Source organism: Idiotropiscis lumnitzeri, chromosome 9 (genome assembly GCF_059441095.1).
Source record: "Idiotropiscis lumnitzeri isolate Australia: NSW breed Sydney's pygmy pipehorse chromosome 9, RoL_Ilum_1.0, whole genome shotgun sequence".
Lineage (NCBI taxonomy): Eukaryota > Metazoa > Chordata > Actinopteri > Syngnathiformes > Syngnathidae > Idiotropiscis > Idiotropiscis lumnitzeri.
This window is the reverse complement of record NC_142399.1, coordinates 14,237,111-14,253,160: the sequence shown is the minus strand read 5'-3', so window position 1 is coordinate 14,253,160 and position 16,050 is coordinate 14,237,111. Positions and strand designations below refer to the sequence as shown.

At 40.7% G+C, this 16,050-nt stretch overlaps 2 protein-coding genes across 3 annotated transcripts in view; one reads left to right on the top strand and one right to left on the bottom strand.

Annotated features, from left to right (window-relative positions):
• Nucleotides 1-275: 275 nt before the first annotated feature.
• eif3l (eukaryotic translation initiation factor 3 subunit L) lies at nt 276-5,590 on the top strand. The gene is made up of 15 exons (XM_088304348.1): nt 276-442; nt 771-807; nt 912-1,122; nt 1,204-1,283; nt 1,702-1,763; nt 1,871-1,940; nt 2,027-2,100; nt 2,212-2,383; nt 2,618-2,772; nt 2,852-3,022; nt 3,255-3,388; nt 4,295-4,468; nt 4,578-4,767; nt 5,222-5,302; nt 5,393-5,590. The coding sequence occupies exons 1-15, from the start codon at nt 419-421 to the stop codon at nt 5,462-5,464; spliced, it is 1,707 nt and encodes a 568-aa protein (XP_088160474.1). The 5' UTR covers nt 276-418; the 3' UTR covers nt 5,465-5,590.
• A 193-nt stretch (nt 5,591-5,783) lies between these two features.
• cdh23 (cadherin-related 23) overlaps nt 5,784-16,050 on the bottom strand; it is a 161,495-nt gene continuing 151,228 nt past the window's right edge. The window contains exons 53-68 of one of the 2 annotated variants that reach the window (XM_088304346.1): nt 15,587-15,801; nt 14,586-14,780; nt 14,403-14,516; nt 14,177-14,306; nt 13,829-14,092; nt 13,580-13,741; nt 13,147-13,403; nt 12,953-13,050; nt 12,704-12,824; nt 12,549-12,628; nt 12,408-12,448; nt 12,256-12,316; nt 10,883-11,012; nt 9,745-9,864; nt 9,379-9,489; nt 5,784-7,332 (exon numbers count right to left, since the gene is read on the bottom strand). In XM_088304346.1, coding sequence (XP_088160472.1) covers nt 6,994-7,332; nt 9,379-9,489; nt 9,745-9,864; nt 10,883-11,012; nt 12,256-12,316; nt 12,408-12,448; nt 12,549-12,628; nt 12,704-12,824; nt 12,953-13,050; nt 13,147-13,403; nt 13,580-13,741; nt 13,829-14,092; nt 14,177-14,306; nt 14,403-14,516; nt 14,586-14,780; nt 15,587-15,801 — 2,438 coding nt within the window. In that variant the 3' untranslated portion in view covers nt 5,784-6,993. The remainder of the gene's footprint in view (nt 7,333-9,378; nt 9,490-9,744; nt 9,865-10,882; nt 11,013-12,255; nt 12,317-12,407; nt 12,449-12,548; nt 12,629-12,703; nt 12,825-12,952; nt 13,051-13,146; nt 13,404-13,579; nt 13,742-13,828; nt 14,093-14,176; nt 14,307-14,402; nt 14,517-14,585; nt 14,781-15,586; nt 15,802-16,050) is intronic. The other variant, XM_088304347.1, reaches the window with a different exon arrangement.

Here is a 16,050-nt window from a genome sequence, read left to right as displayed (position 1 = left end):
CGAAAGAGAATGAATGACAAGTAAATGCTACAAAAAAGGTTCTAATTATGGTGGCTCGTTGTATGTTATGTAAAAACTAATACACAATATTTGTTAATAGGATGTTGGCTTCTGTTAGCCAATACTTTATAACAAAATGATAAAAATGATAAAATAATGAAAATGCGAAAATGAACTAAATCATGTTAATATACAGTATATCGTAACAATAAAGAAAGCATTAATTTCCCATAATGCAGCAAGTTATGGAAAATATTTTCTAATCTCGCGACATTTCAACTCTACGTCGTCATTTTCTTTCCGCTTCCTGCCGTCCCGCAAGCGGTAGCTGCGTGGTTTAGCAGGCTTAGCTAGCTGGTCCTTTTTTGCAAAATTCCCTCTTGTACGGAAAACAATTCATTGGATAACTTCTGGAATCATGTCATACCACGACGACGACGATGTTAGTAGAGCAATTATTCCTCTGAACTGTTTGTCTTTGTAAAGAGTGATAGCATATCTAGAAGCTATAGCCGGTTAGCTAGCTGTAGCTGTGGTATCGGGACAATTCACCGATCTGATTGTTTTGGTCAAAATAACACAGCATTCTGATTATTTTGTCCTTTTCTGGTTACGTATAATCAGTATTAGTAGGACAATGTTTGCATTTACACGTGTTCACTTTCTGTAAATGCGCGTTGTTCGTGGCTGGTGTATGCATTTGTAGACATCATTGATGAATGGATGCATGCTCCATGACAGATGTTGATCATCTTTTTATTTACTTACAGTACGACGGCTACTCAAATGAATATGACCTCCACACTGGTTTGTGAACATTATCCTCATTACTGTTACACAGATCCCTTGTGTGCACGTTATATCGTTCTTTGCACTGAAAACCTAAATGATGTATTTCTATCTGTTCGCAGGTGACCCAAAAGCAGACATGGCTTTTGAGCGGCAGTATGAGCAGCAGACCTACCACGTTATCCCAGAGGTGATCAAGAATTTCCTTCAATACTTCCACAAAACCATCTCTGACTTGATTGACCAGAAAGTCTACGAGCTGCAGTCCAACCGTGTGTCCAGCGAGAGTATTGAGCAGAAGATCTATGAAATCCAAGATGTCTATGAAAACAGGTAGCAGTTCTCTGCCAAAAGCCATCTCCTGGTTGCCCTTGCTAAGTGGCTTACCTGTTTGGTGATGCTCTTATTTTCAAGTTGGAACAAGCTGACTGACCGCTTCTTTAAGACATCTCCATGGCCAGAGGCAGAGTCCATTTCATCACTTGTTGGCAATGGTTAGTGAATAAATCTTTGAAGCCATAAGTGGGAGATCAATTCTCGAGAGAGATTTTTTTTTTGTCGCTGTCTTGAGTGTGATACACTATTCCAATAAACTAAAAAGTTAGAAATGTCTCTTGTATAAAAGTGTTTTGGAAAGGTTTCATTTTGTTTGGTTATTCCCTTTCCCCCCCTTGTCAAAAAAATATGCATGTTATCTTAACTGTAGTCTCTAACTTGATGATAAGCGTAATTTATGAGTGTTTATCTTTTGGTAATGGAATGTAACAACTTTTTCCCAAAGATGAAGTTACAGTATTTGGTAAGATACATAGTAGATATGTATGTTTTTTGTTTACATTGACCTAGAAATCAGACAGTTTTGAATTCAGCATGACTCTTCTGATGTCAACCTTTCGCATTTGCCTCCGACAGATGCCGTCTTCCTCATTCTCTATAAGGAACTGTACTACAGACACATCTATGCTAAAGTCAGCGTAAGTCACCACCACTTTCTTAGCATCTGTTACAGGAACTTTAACTAGCAGGAAAACCCTCTCAGAGTTGGTCTTTGTAAACAACCCACCCTTCTAAAACTGTTTAGGGGGGACCCACTTTAGACCAGCGGTTTGAGTCCTACTACAATTACTGCAACCTCTTCAACTACATTCTGAGTAAGCTTCCATATTTTTTGTTGCCTTCCTTTAGTTATCACTGTAATGCCAACCATTTGGGTATATTTTATTTATATTTCAAACAGATGCTGATGGGCCAGCCCCCTTGGAACTACCAAACCAATGGCTTTGGGACATAATTGATGAATTTATCTACCAAGTATGTTCTATTGTATTCACAAGAGCTACAAAAAATACTATGCAGCGAAAGCAGGACTAAAACTAGTATTTGCAGGTAACACCATAACTTTTTACTCATCCTCCTTTTCAGTTTCAGTCCTTCAGTCAGTACCGCTGTAAGACCGCCAAGAAGCCGGAAGACGAGATTGAGTTCCTGCGAAACAACCCAAAGATCTGGAACGTCCACAGCGTTCTAAATGTGCTCCACTCCCTTGTGGATAAAAGTAACATAAACCGCCAGCTTGAAGTCTACACCAGCGGAGGTATGAAATTCATCTGAAAATTGAGGAATGGCCACACTCACACTAACCAACCACAAGATGATATCCACTTGCTCAATCTGACCAGATCCATTATAATAACAAAAAAGTTTAAAAAAAAAAAGTGTATGGTATACGTTTAGTACAAAACTGATCATTATAACACAAATGCTACTGGTGGTTCTGTAAGACTTCAGGAAGTCCATCTGAAAATGTATCTCTACTGTTATATTGCAGGGGACCCCGAGAGTGTGGCGGGGGAATATGGACGCCACTCCCTCTACAAGATGTTGGGTTACTTCAGCTTGGTGGGCCTGCTGAGGCTGCACTCTCTGCTTGGAGACTACTACCAGGCCATTAAAGTGTTGGAGAACATTGAGCTCAACAAGAAGGTAAACTAGCCAGGTCTTATGTAGCACTTTGATCTCAGTCTGAAGCTGTTTTTTCTCTCTCTCTTGGTTTCCTCTTCAGAGTATGTACTCTCGTGTGCCTGAGTGTCAGATCACCACCTATTACTATGTGGGCTTCGCCTATCTAATGATGAGGCGTTACCAGGATGCCATTCGAGTGTTTGCAAACATCCTGCTCTACATCCAGAGGACGAGAAACATGTTCCAGAGGTCAACGTATAAATATGAGATGGTAAGTCTCACAATTTAACGTGTTCAATAAACACACCAGGCATGTCTTTGGAATGTGGGAGGAAACCGGAGTACCCGGAGAAATCTCATGCAGGTTGCTATCGAACCCACGACATCTGCACTGTGAGGCGAACGTGCTAACCAGTCTTCCACTGTGCTGCCTGTCACACACATTGATTTGAAATTGTTGCTGTTTCCTTGCGCTACTCAAATAGATGAGCTTGTGCTTGCAGATCAACAAACAGAACGAGCAGATGCATGGTCTGCTGGCCATTGCGCTCACCATGTACCCGATGCGCATCGACGAAAGCATTCACACTCAGCTGAGGGACAAGTATGGGGACAAGATGCTGCGCATGCAGAAGGGGTATGTATTTTTCAATGATTATGGCGCGAGTGTCACAACTCGAGGCCATTTTATGTGGCTTTCGCATTTATTCAAATGGAAGAGCAATTGTTTGGGTCCCCACACAGAACATATTTGGCATGGGTCTTAGTGCTTCACACTTTTGCCACGTCTTGTTTGTAAACAAACACAATGCAGCTCATCTTGTCATTTAAGACGTCGTGGCTAAAAGAAAATACAAACACAACTTCCAACGACATTTAAAATGCCTCTCACAGGCTTTTTAGATGGAACCAAAGCAGTAACAAATGATTTTTTGTATTATGGTGTAATAGGATAATTAGCACTGTTCTATTACTGTTGCACGTTTTCTGCAACATGTATTTTTTTAAAAAGACATTGATGTTGCTCTTTCTTAAAAATAATTAATTTAAGATGATACGTTTTACATTTTAAATTACGCACAGAAGCAGTTTAAATTTTGTTCACTTAACTGTGCCCAATATACTGTAACATTACAACCCAGATATGAACCAAATGGTTATTTTTGGTGTGCAGCAATCCCTCCTGTCTCGAAAAGCGAACATCTGCAAGTTATTGAACCCCCCCCCAAAAAAAAGGTTTATATTCCCTTTGTTGCCACAAGATGGTGCTAAAGCATTAATATATGTAATAGTCAGGGGTTTGGCGACATCTTGTGACATTTTAGGGTATTTCAGAAACACTGCAAAAACAACAGGAATGGGTGCGTTTTACAACAAATACCGGAGGATTGGTTACTAAAAAAAAATCTTCGTACTACGCGTTTTTTTTTTTTAATAACCGGTCCCCTGAGAACAACCATGCATATCAAGTGGCCCGTGATAAATGTAAGTGAATGCAGTGACCGATGTTGTTAATCACAGAATGTTACCTTTTCCGCCTCAGAGACCTGCAGGTGTTTGAGGAGTTGTTTAGCTTCGCCCGCCCCAAGTTCTTGTCTCCAGTGGTGCCCAACTACGACAATGTCCACGCCAACTACCACAAGGAACCCTTTGAGCAGCAACTCAAGGTCTTTACCGAGGAGGTGCAGCAGCAGGCTCAGCTCTCCACCATTCGCAGGTGGCGCACACTCAATGACTTGATGGTGGATGCACAGCGTGCATCTCAGCAGTTGCTTTGCTTTCATGTAGGAAACTTCTTATCTGACTGGCCTTGTGTTTCATTCCAGTTTCTTGAAGCTGTACACAACAATGCCGGTGGCCAAGCTGGCAGGATTCCTGGACATGACTGAGCAGGACTTCCGAATTCAGCTGCTCGTCTTTAAGCACAAGATGAAGAACTTGGTGTGGACCAGCGGCATCTCAGCTCTGGATGGAGAATTCCAGTCAGCTTCTGAGGTTGACTTTTACATTGACATGGTACGCTCCTAAAATATGGAATGCTCTTAATATAAGAACTGCTACTGAGTAGTATATAACTGTGAATTGGTTTCCATAACAATGTCATTATTGTTCTGTTTTTTATTTTTCATCTTTTCATTCTAACACATTCCAGGCATTGTTGTCTTGGGCTCCAGCTGCTCTAAATTGTCAGTGTTGTTAATTACCAAAAACTATTTTAGTTAATACACCAGTATTTTAATTTACCGTATTGAATTCTAAAAAGGGGAATTCAGTTTGAAATACCTAATTTCTGTTTAAAATGGTAACATTTTGAGAGCTTGCTGAAAATGAAAGTCTCCATTATTCTCTGTAAAATAAAAAATGAAATGTGTTGACGTTGTAATAAATGTGTTGGCACTCTATGGTATATTAGATCATTGCCATTCATAAAAATGACTGAGTCAAGTTGGTTCTCCTTTCATCTCCTCAGGACATGATCCACATAGCAGACACTAAAGTTGCTCGTCGATATGGAGACTTTTTCATCCGACAGATTCACAAATTTGAGGAGGTGATTATTGATCTATCCTAGTTGTGCCTTTTGCTTTATAACTCTGAATTTCTGTTACTGAATGACTCAAATTCACTCCATTCTCCGCAGTTGAATCGAACCCTGAAGAAGACACCAGCAAGCAGCACCACGGCCACATCCGGGAGTGCCACAAGCCGATGAATCTGAACCTTAACAGGGAAGAGACCACAGCATTGACTCTTAACCTGCTGCTGTCGGGTTTTTTGAAATCTGTTCTTGATGACTTTTCTATGTCATTTGGAAACAATAAATCAACTAATTAGTGGACTTACCAGCTGTTTATCGTCTCCAACCACTAGATGACAATGTTTTTACTGTGCCACAGCTGCCACTTATTTAACCATATGAAAAAGTATGTAGTTAAGAGCCCTCCTTAGTCAAGTTGATGCACATGATTTAATTGGCCAACAATTTGATCACCAACAAACTGCATTCTAGTCATCTTACTGAGAATGTGACGGATGGTTGCATATTTCTTTTATTATCACAGATCTCAGGGCTGGTGACAGTAACAACGAAGAAATAAAAACATACAAAAATGTACATATAAAAATGAACTTTGAAAACACATCACTCATCATAAACAGCGTCATAGAATAGAAAAGAAAAACACTATTGCACAATTTACATGTACGCCCACAGACATCCAAATAAACCTACCTGTTGTGGTAAGCAGGCATTTATGTTTAAAAAATATGATTTAAATACTTATCTTGAAATAAAAAAATAAAGTAAACATGACTCCATTTGAGCATGACTAACTCCCCTCAGGTGGCAGTGTAAAGTCTTGGTGGGCAAGTTGCCATCTTCATATCAATAAAATACAACAGCTAATATATATATTTTTAAAATTCAAATTGTTAAACTTTCTTGGAGGACTGAAAGTTTTCTTAGTTTTTTCTTCAAAATCAACCATCTTGTATAATCCGTTGAGGTGCTGTTGTTCTCAGGGCTCTCCATGTTAACTACAAACTCAGAACACGCTTCAGAAGGAAAGGTGGACCAGCATGTTCCAGCTTGGCCAGTTGTGGGTACCTTGTAGTTTTATCCAACAATTTCCACAGTGCAGATGGAAAGTTAAAATTTTCAAGCATCAAGAGGTGATTTGAGGCATTCCGGTCGCACTGCATCATTATTTTCCCAGAATTACTAAAATAAAGATCTTCATTGTCCATCTCCACAGACAGACACTTGCAAATGAACTCAAAATATGAAAAGGAGTTGGAATATTCAGTCTCCCATTGAAGGCCATTCGCTGGTCTGAATGTGTGGAGATGTGTGTGAGTGCGTTTGTGTGTGTGTGGATGCAGTCCAAGTATGACTTCAGCAAAACAAGTGAGGATGTAGCACCCGCTGCTTCCATGTGGTAAGAGTCTCATCCACAGGAATGTTCCTTCGTTCTTTGGGTAAAACTGGATGGCGCCTATATGTTTTGTTCTTGCTGTGCCCTGCTGATCATTTTCCTTTTTGATTTTGAGAACAAAAACATCTTTAAGCAGGTTCGCCATCCACTTTAACAAAGTGGGCTGTGGACTAGCACACTCACACTCTGGTCTTTCTTGGTTGTTCCCTCGAACCTTCCCAACAGGGTCAGCGTGGCGGTGTGGAGACACAAGCACACGCACACACTTGAGTCATGGTTGGGCTCAGACCAGCGAGGCCTCGGCTAGTCATAACTCAGTGATTTCCAAAGGGCTCTCCGGTAGCTCGCCGTCCTTGTGACGGTGCATCGGAGTCGACTTGGCCGACTCGGTGCGGGCGTTGCGCTCGGAGTAAAGGCCACCGTCAGCATTTAGAGCCTCTAGAGAACGCGCCAGAGCCCGCTGGTCGTCCTCTGGGAGGCTGTTGAGGTCGGAGGTGAGCAGGGTACCTGTGCTACCGTGGACCACGTGCACGCCTTCTGGCCCTTTCAACTCCATGGGAAGCTTGTGTTTGAAGCGCAGAGTGCCGCGACCTCCACTCATGCTCATACGTTCTTCCTCGTCATCATCCAAATCACTCTGGATCAGCTGATGGCAGACAGAGGCACAAAGGACAAGGGGCACAATGAATAAAGATGAAATTTACGAACTAATCCATACAAGCTGGAAGTGAAGCGACACAGGAGAACGGAAACATTTAGGAGAGAAGTCAGTTGTCAATAAAAAGGATCAAAGGAGAACAAGATTGACTGCAGAATGGCATGACTTGATTTGAAATGGTGCAGAGGTATTAAATCAATAATACAGGCGTTGGGCTGAAGTCCGCTAAATATTTTTCCCTCATCATATTGAGACACTATTTTTAACAAACCTCCAACAAGTCTTCAAAGAACGCTGATAAACATTCTATATACATTTTCAAAGACAAAAAATAAATAAATCCTGGAAAAATCCAAAATATGAAAATATTAGGTAAAAAACAGGGGTTGACTGTAGTTTTTAGATGTAATTACACACATCACCATTAGATGTCTTGGTTGCGCACACTGAGTCCTATTACAGTATTATAGCCTCATTTTTTTGGGAATGATAGGCAGGACAAGCATAGTACCTCAACATTTCTGCGATTTTGAGTGAATTGATTTTTTGAAAAAAATTACATTAATTCTTGCACTTAACTACTTTTTATTCAGCATTTTGCACCATCCTTGAATGGTAATTTTTATACAAGTGAGCCCTTTGCACTGGAAAAAAAACTATGTGGATATTTTGTTGTTTGCTTCAAACCCTTTGCTGTTAGGTTCGGGTCATGGATCGTTGATACATGAATTGAAAATTGTAACAATACTATACTACCACCACATTTTTTTGCACGGATGCACATATTTTGTCCATATTTAAAATAGCATTTTTGTCTTGCAACATTTACAGTCTGCATGGTCCTATGTGGCACTGTAGCACTGATGAAAAATTGTGGCCTCCTCCAGCATTTTAGTTGCTCATCCCTGCTACAAGGTATCGCAACAACGAACGGATGGGGGCCAATCAATGTCTCGTGTGTTCCTCTGGATGATTGGACAAAAATTCCCTCAAAAACACGACAATCTCATGCTGTCACTTAAAAACAAGTGGTGGTAGCATAAGGACTTTTTTTAACATGAGGCTTTGATGCCTCAGAAAAAAAAAATGCTTTCATACCATCTAGAATAGTCAACATGGCGTGTAATATGCTGCTTCCCGCTATCCCTCCAAAATGAAAAAGGACCTTTTCACAGAAAAGACGCAGTGTTGTTCACTCTCATCTCCAGAGGAAGACAAGGGTCAGAAACAATCACTATGATTATGGCCATGATGCACCTACCGCCTGTGACCCTCTGTGTGTGATTACAACTTCCCTCTTCTCAGGGTGTTGAATCAATTGCAAACGGACTGTTCTGGTTGTCTTATAAGAAGTTTTGACCCTCAGCCAAGCGGCCTTTATCAGTTCATGCACAAAGGTTTGGTGAGGACTGTTGATGTGGAAAAGCAAACTAAGCTGCAAGGTGAAATTACAAAGATGAATGAGAATATCCACTGGTAAATTTCCAGTTATCATTTCACATGACCCTCATCCATGCTCCAATTTAAGGAATTAATCAATCACAATTTATCTTAGTGGTGACGGGTGCTGTAGTCATGGATGAACAACTTTATATCGGCCATTTCATACAACAGTATTTGTAAACGATACATGGGAGTAGTTTTGTGTGATAGAAAAGTGAATGGCTACCACTGACCAGAATTAATAAAACTTTGAGGTTTTGCAACACCAGATGCACCCCAAAAATCTAAATGAATCCAGTAGAAGCTATGGGGGAGGTGGATAAATAGAGTGGATGTCATACATATTTGTTTTGAGAAGACTGCAAGAATGCCTCTAAGGAGGTCAAATTAGAAATGCTTGTATAGCCGACTACTTTGCCACTCGGAAAAACTTGTGTCGCGGTGAAAATGTCTTGTACAGAAATGAAAGAGCGAGCAGCACTCTATTCCCCAAGTCACCAAGATATGAGGAAAGAGCCAGATCAGATGGAAAGTCAAAGGAGGCGGCAGCAGCAGCAGCAGCAGCAGCAGCAGCAGCAGCACACAGCCCACCTCAGTGACTGATGAGTTTTCTGCCTGGCTGCTGGAAACAGTGACGAGTCTGGCTGCAAATAGTTTTTTCAGTCTCAGGTAGTCGTCCAGGACCACTTTGAGCAGGGAACCCTGACGGGATGGCAGTTAGGATCAAACTCTTGAAGCACATGCATTGCCAGAGATGTTGAACATGAAATATCCAGAGCAGCGATGAATCAGGGGCTGAGTCATTCTGCTTGATTTCCTCTTTTCTTCTCAGAACTTACTGGAGTAGATTTTAGTTTCCACTTAGAAGGATCAGACGAGGCGTGCATTACAAATGATCGATTGGGATTTGAGTCCGGACAGAACATTTTAGTGTGTGCCCAACATTTCATGTCTCACCTTGATCGGCCCGTCCCTCATGATCTGGCCCAGTTTAGCAATATTGTCATACTCCTGAATCGCTGCTCTCAAGTAGCGATCATCATCAGGCTTCGCTTGAGGTTCACGACCGAATGTTCCCTGTGACAGTGACGTCCAAAATACGGCAAATGTCAACTTAGAGGATGTCATCTCTCAGGAACAAAATTGCAGCGTGCCCACAAATCCTCTTTACAATATAAACAACTATTAAAAACAAAATTGATGAGACATGTTAATTAGATGTACTCTGTGTAATGAAAATGTTTAATCATCTGAATTGTGTTTTAAAGGGGAAGTCAAGTCAAAAATGTTCATTACAATAAGAAATTCGATGTGGTTCCACGAGTCCAAACACGGCAATCTGAATATTATTGCGTTTGTAAAATATGAGTTAAGCAGTAAAATACACCCGCTTTTATCCACCTCAACTGGCAGCCATTTTGATAGTTGCTGATCGACTACATATGACATCAGAGTTGCTCATGGCTCTGGAAACGACCAATCACAGTTTTCTGAGTTTGGTCTGTGACATTCGCAAGCTGATCCGTGGCTGGTCGTTACCTGAGCCCGGAGCAATTATGATGACAAAATGGCCGCCCTGCGTTGGATGAAATCTTTTGGATTTTGCTGCTTAATTCACATTTCACAAACACAATATTAATCAGACTGCGATGTTTAGACTAGTGAAGGTGCATAGAACACATTCGTGGAAAGATATTTTTTTACCTTTAATGTACTCCGGATGAAATACTAGATAACTACTCTTAAGGAAAAAGCACAATGTGCATCATAAATATAAATATAAATATAAATATATATTTATATATATAAATATAAATATAAATATAAATATATATTTATATATATAAATATAAATATAAATATAAATATATATATATATATATATATATATATATATATATCACACACAGAATGAATCATCCAACTTCAGACAAAAATGACCAAGTAAACGATAAAAGAAACATTTGCAATATCTACTCTTAGTTTTGTAATAATTTCCCCAAATGTATCTATTTGTTTGCTTATGTAATCATTTGCATTGTAAAGAGACTTTCCAGACACCGTGCATGATGAATGAAATGTTGCTAGTACTAACATGAGTGCGTGCAGGGCTGTTCCACAGGTCTGTTATCTCACTGAGGTTCTCAGGTAGGTCGTCCTCATGGTCTGCCTGAGCAGCCAGCTCCAGGTTGTGACAAAATGGATCCAGCCACACCGGATTAGCTCTGCAGAGAGATTTGGAAGTTATAGTTGAACAAAAATATTGAATTTGTTTTGTTCTGAGGTGATGGGCTAAAGATGTACAGTTAATAGGGTACAGTGTTTGAATTTGGCTTTGCAAGATATGCAAATTAATTTTTGAAGTAAATAAAACGGAGTTCACTGAGTTAAGATATGTAATCGTGTGAATTTATAACAAAACGTTATATTGAGTTAATGCTTTAATTTTGAGAGCACTAGTTGAAATATAACATTCGTTCCATGGAAATACATTGCATCTATTAAGGTAAGGTATCCAGATTTTTATGTTACAGACTGGGGCATTATTATAACTTTTCATATCTTGCAAAACGCAGTTTATTTCAATTGTTAAATTCAAAAAGTGAAAAATATATATTGTATAGATTCTTGCTTTATTTTATTGTTGTATAATTTTAATGATTATAGCTTAAAAGCTCACAACAAGCCCAAATTCACCATCTCAAAAATGTAAATTTTCCATAAAAAAGCTAAGACCATTTTAACATGAATATTTATACGGCAAAATATGTCCCATTATGTTTAATGAATCTATATAATAAACTGTCAGTGTTTCACTTTTTGAAGTGAACTATTGAAACAATTTTTTTCTTTACAAAATTCTAATTTATTGAGATGTGCATTTTTTACATACCGCTCTAAAACATTCCACAAATAAAATTCCTAACTGTTATTAAATGGAAATGTATGTTTTGTATGTAACTTCATAAAATTGAATAAAGCCTCAGGTACTAAAGTATCTCTATGGATGTAGTCGACCGACAACCACTGTATAAATTCCTCTAATAGGATATACAGCAAAATTCCATGTTTAGTCCAACCAAAAAACATATATTCTACCTTTCCTTATTCGGGTCGTGGGTAATTTGAGACTATCCCGTTTGACTTTGGGTGCGTATCAGAATACAACCTAGACTGGCTGCCAATCTTTTATAGGGCATTTACAACCAAGTTTCACACCAATGGACAAGTTATGTTCTACAATGAACCTACTGAGAATGTTATTGGAATGGGTAATGAGCACATGTAAACGCCACAGCTGATACTTGAAACGGAAGCAGGTGTGCTAACCACTTTTGTGCGTCTATGTGTGTCATTTCAATTCAAATAAATGTAATACGGTATGCGTTTAAAACTAGTATTTTGGAAGTGCATCATAAAAACTGATTGGGAAAATTCATGAAGTTCACATCATATGAAAATTCTCACCCCTCAAAAGAGTACTTGTTGGTGTTGGGCATGTCCAGAATATCCATTAATCCCTGGTTCCCTGGAGAGTGGAGGAAAGACAACGCTTTACAAACTTGTTACTTTGTATGACGTACTGTTTGGCCACATGCAGCTAGAGGGAGAACACAAACCTGTTGAGCCTGCAACGATAGCTTTGAGCTTCCTCTGATGCCTGCAAAAGCAATAAAAAATTGCAGACAATTCGTGGCTCAAATCGCGACCGAGCAGACAGATATATTCCATGAATGAGTGACATGCTGCAACACTCTTACACTCTGCGATAATGCCAGTTCATTGAGACAAACAATATCCCTGCCAGGCACAGCAGCACAGCCAGAATAATGATGACCAGCTGTGACAGACAGACAAAAAAAAAATTAACACCACACAAGCGCACTACACAATTTTTTTTGCCTCTTGACCTGACCTGCAGCGTGGTGATGTCATCCGGCAGCTTGTCACTGACGGCGGGCTGAACATCCACCACGTTGTACTTCCTAAACAAATTTCTCAGCTGCTCCTTGTTTTCATCAATCATCTGGATCACTCTGCAGACGAGAGAGAGAGAGAGAGAGAGAACAAGGTAGTACTGAATAGAAAAGAATAGAAAACTTTATACTCAGATAAATTTGGGTGCAACCCCATGTTTGTGATGCGTTTGGAATTCCTACGACACCTGTCAACATCTTGGATGGTGTTGCTTTGATTGTTGACTACATGTACCAGCATGTCTGTCTGGGCGTAATTCACTCTGCCCTTCTTGTCAACGTGAAACTGGGCCGAAGCAAACAGAGGACAAAAGACCCTTTGAATATTTACACACATATTAACAATATATGAGTTTGTCAAAAATTCAACATAAAACCTCACCTGTATGTCATCCAGGTTGACAATAGCACCGGTGATGTTGGATAGCAAGTTAATGAATTCATCTTGGTTATCACGGACCAAATCAGGGATCTCATTGAAGACGATCTTGACCCTCTGGTCATCTCGCAGGATGTAGATATTGACATTAGTGGTGGTGCTATGTCCTGCCAGGTCGCATGCCAAAATTTCAAGCTGAAAATATCCCGGACTGTAAGCCGTGAAGAGGTCATAGGTGCGAATGATACCATCTGACAAACCTGTGGACATCGCAAGGCTACTTAATGTGGTTGCGAAGAAAAAAAAAAAAAAAAAATCGGCTACAGCATTGTGCTTGTGTAAATAATGCCGCAGCCGATAGGTGCATAATCACGTTACATCAGTGTGTAAAAAGATATAGAAATCATTTTAGCCAAAGCCAAACAAGGAGACTCACCAATAATGAAAATGCTCCCAACATCCTCACTGCCGTTGCTCTGAGACGGAAAGTAACGGATGGTAACAATGTGATACTGCACCAAGCTGTTGTTGCCGATGTCATTATCTATTGCCACCACTTTAATGAGCTCTGAGCCCACTTTGGCATTAGCGGCCACTCCTGCAACCAAGAAAGAATAGGAACATGTTTTGACGGTTGACCACAGAAATGCATACATGGAAAAAAAAAAGAAAAAGAAAGGATTACCTGCAGTGTACTCTGCCTTGGCAAATCGCGGTTTCTGGTCATTGATGTCTTCCAGTTCAATCCGGACCTCCAACAGGCTAGGGTCTCGGGCAGGGTCCAAGGCTCTGGCCCGCGAAGCCCTTTGACCCCTGGAAGGACTCCAACTCTTGTTACTGGAGGCCTTGATGATGATGGAATAGACTGGGATCTCCTCGCGATCCAGTTCCCTGTACAACTTTAGCTCTCCGTCTAGACTCAAGCCAAAGTTTCCATCGCTGTTTCCCCCTTCAGGAGGACATGGAAAGAAAGGCAGCGTGATTTGTGCGTCATTTAGCTTCAGACGGAATCGAAAGAGAGGGCCTGGATCACCTGCAATAAAGTAGTAAACAATGGCATTGGAGCCTTCATCAGCATCCACAGCTCTGGTCACGTTCCCCACCACAGTCCCAGGCGGGGAGTGCTCAGGCACGGAGAGCTTCTGGTAGGGCAAGCTGCCTTGCTGAAGTGCACAACACAAAAACGCAGCGCAATACTCAACTGGGTCATTCTTTTAAGGGGAACACCAGTATTGCAGTAACTATAGCATCATATTCACCGGTGGTTTGAGAAAGACTGGCTCATTGTCATCAATATCCAACAGCGCCACCTGTAGAGGTTGTGTGGTTTCATAAGGCACTGGCTGGCCCATGTCCCGGGCCACGATGATAAGCTGTAAGAAGAAGCATGGCTGTGTAGTTAGAAACCTTAACCGGACGTGAAGAAGGATATTTCCACTCACACTGTGGAGAGACTGTCTTTCTCTGTCCAATTTGACGGTAGTTGTAATGACTCCAGATGTGGCATCAATGTGGAAGTTTTCCCAGTCTCTGTTGCCCGCTCCAGTCTGCAGGAAGCCGTAGCGCACCTCTCCGTTGACGCCCTCGTCTGAGTCAGTTGCATAGACTTCATACACCGGCAGGCCGGGAGGCTGCTCCTACGGGGATGCAAAACAGCAATCTTGAATCTACTGCCAGGATGGCCGAGTGGTCTAAGGCGCCGCGTTCAGGACCCAGTCTGCCCAGGAGGCCTGGGTTCGAATCTCGAATTTCCCCATTGTGGGACTAATAAAGGGAATATTATAATTATTATTATTAAAAACATTGAAGAATATTCAAGGACTCACTATTAGTGATAATGCGATTATGTCAAAATACCCTTGCATAATCAGTGAGCAATAACCGTATCCTTTCACCGCTGGATGCAAGCTGTAAATACTATTGCTGAAGATATGTATTGTATGTATAAGTGTGATTAAAGAGCTACAAATATTTATATCCATAAACTGTATTTGGAGCATTTGTAATCATTTGCAGTAATGTTGGATTTGATATTGTCTGTAATTGGTGCAGGCAAAATCAGTGTCTCTGTAATTTGCTGCATAATAAGCACTATTATTTGTCACATGATTCATTGAGGAGCAAGGCCAAATCTATTATGCAGTAGCAATGCATACAGAAAGGTTGAAAGCTATTATGATGTTTCAGATCCCTTGCTCTAACACACATTCGAGTTCCCCTCACAGCTTGGCCAAATGGGCAACAAAACGGGAAGTAAAGCTGCATGCACTTTTTTGCGATAACGATTTGGCTATGAAAACAACTCATGACAGCTTTTGTGTACCAAACAGAATACAAGTGACCAACTGTTACAATACAAATATCTTGCTATAAGAGGGGCAATTGAAGCAGTCCACTAAAAAAAAAAAGAAGATGAAGAATATCATAGTTAGCATGGCGCTACCTCGGAGATATGGATGATGGTTCCATTACTGGCTGGTCTGACAAATACAGGCCGGTTGTCATTAACATCTATAACTGTGATGATGAGGTCCGCGGTTGCCCACAGGGGCGGACGCCCCTGGTCAGTGGCCACCACAGTCAGGTTGAAGCGCTCAGACGACTGAAGCAGGCGGCGAGAACGCACAAGTCCTGTGTTTGGATCCAAAGAGAAGGCATCTGGAAAGAAAGAAGCAGTTTGGGTAGAAATGATTCATTATGAGTGAATTACTTTCTTTTACATCTCATTTCCGTTTTCTTACATCTTGTACCTCTTCTCACTCTACTTTCATGTCTGCAATTTTATTGTGTGTTTATGGATGCTCGTGTTTGAATTGGCTCTGTATTTTGGGGGTAATGTCATTGATGGTATTGTGGTTTACTTGGCGGATTTCCAGGTTCAAATGCCCGCGACAGTGTAAATGTATA

Excerpts from the sequence above, each read along its gene's own strand:
- eif3l (XM_088304348.1), top strand. The coding sequence starts at position 419 with ATGTCATACCACGACGACGACGAT. Across the intron at positions 443-770 it reads CATACCACGACGACGACGAT|TACGACGGCTACTCAAATGA; the intron begins GTTAGTAGAGCA and ends ATTTACTTACAG. Across the intron at positions 1,284-1,701 it reads TTCATCACTTGTTGGCAATG|ATGCCGTCTTCCTCATTCTC; the intron begins GTTAGTGAATAA and ends TGCCTCCGACAG.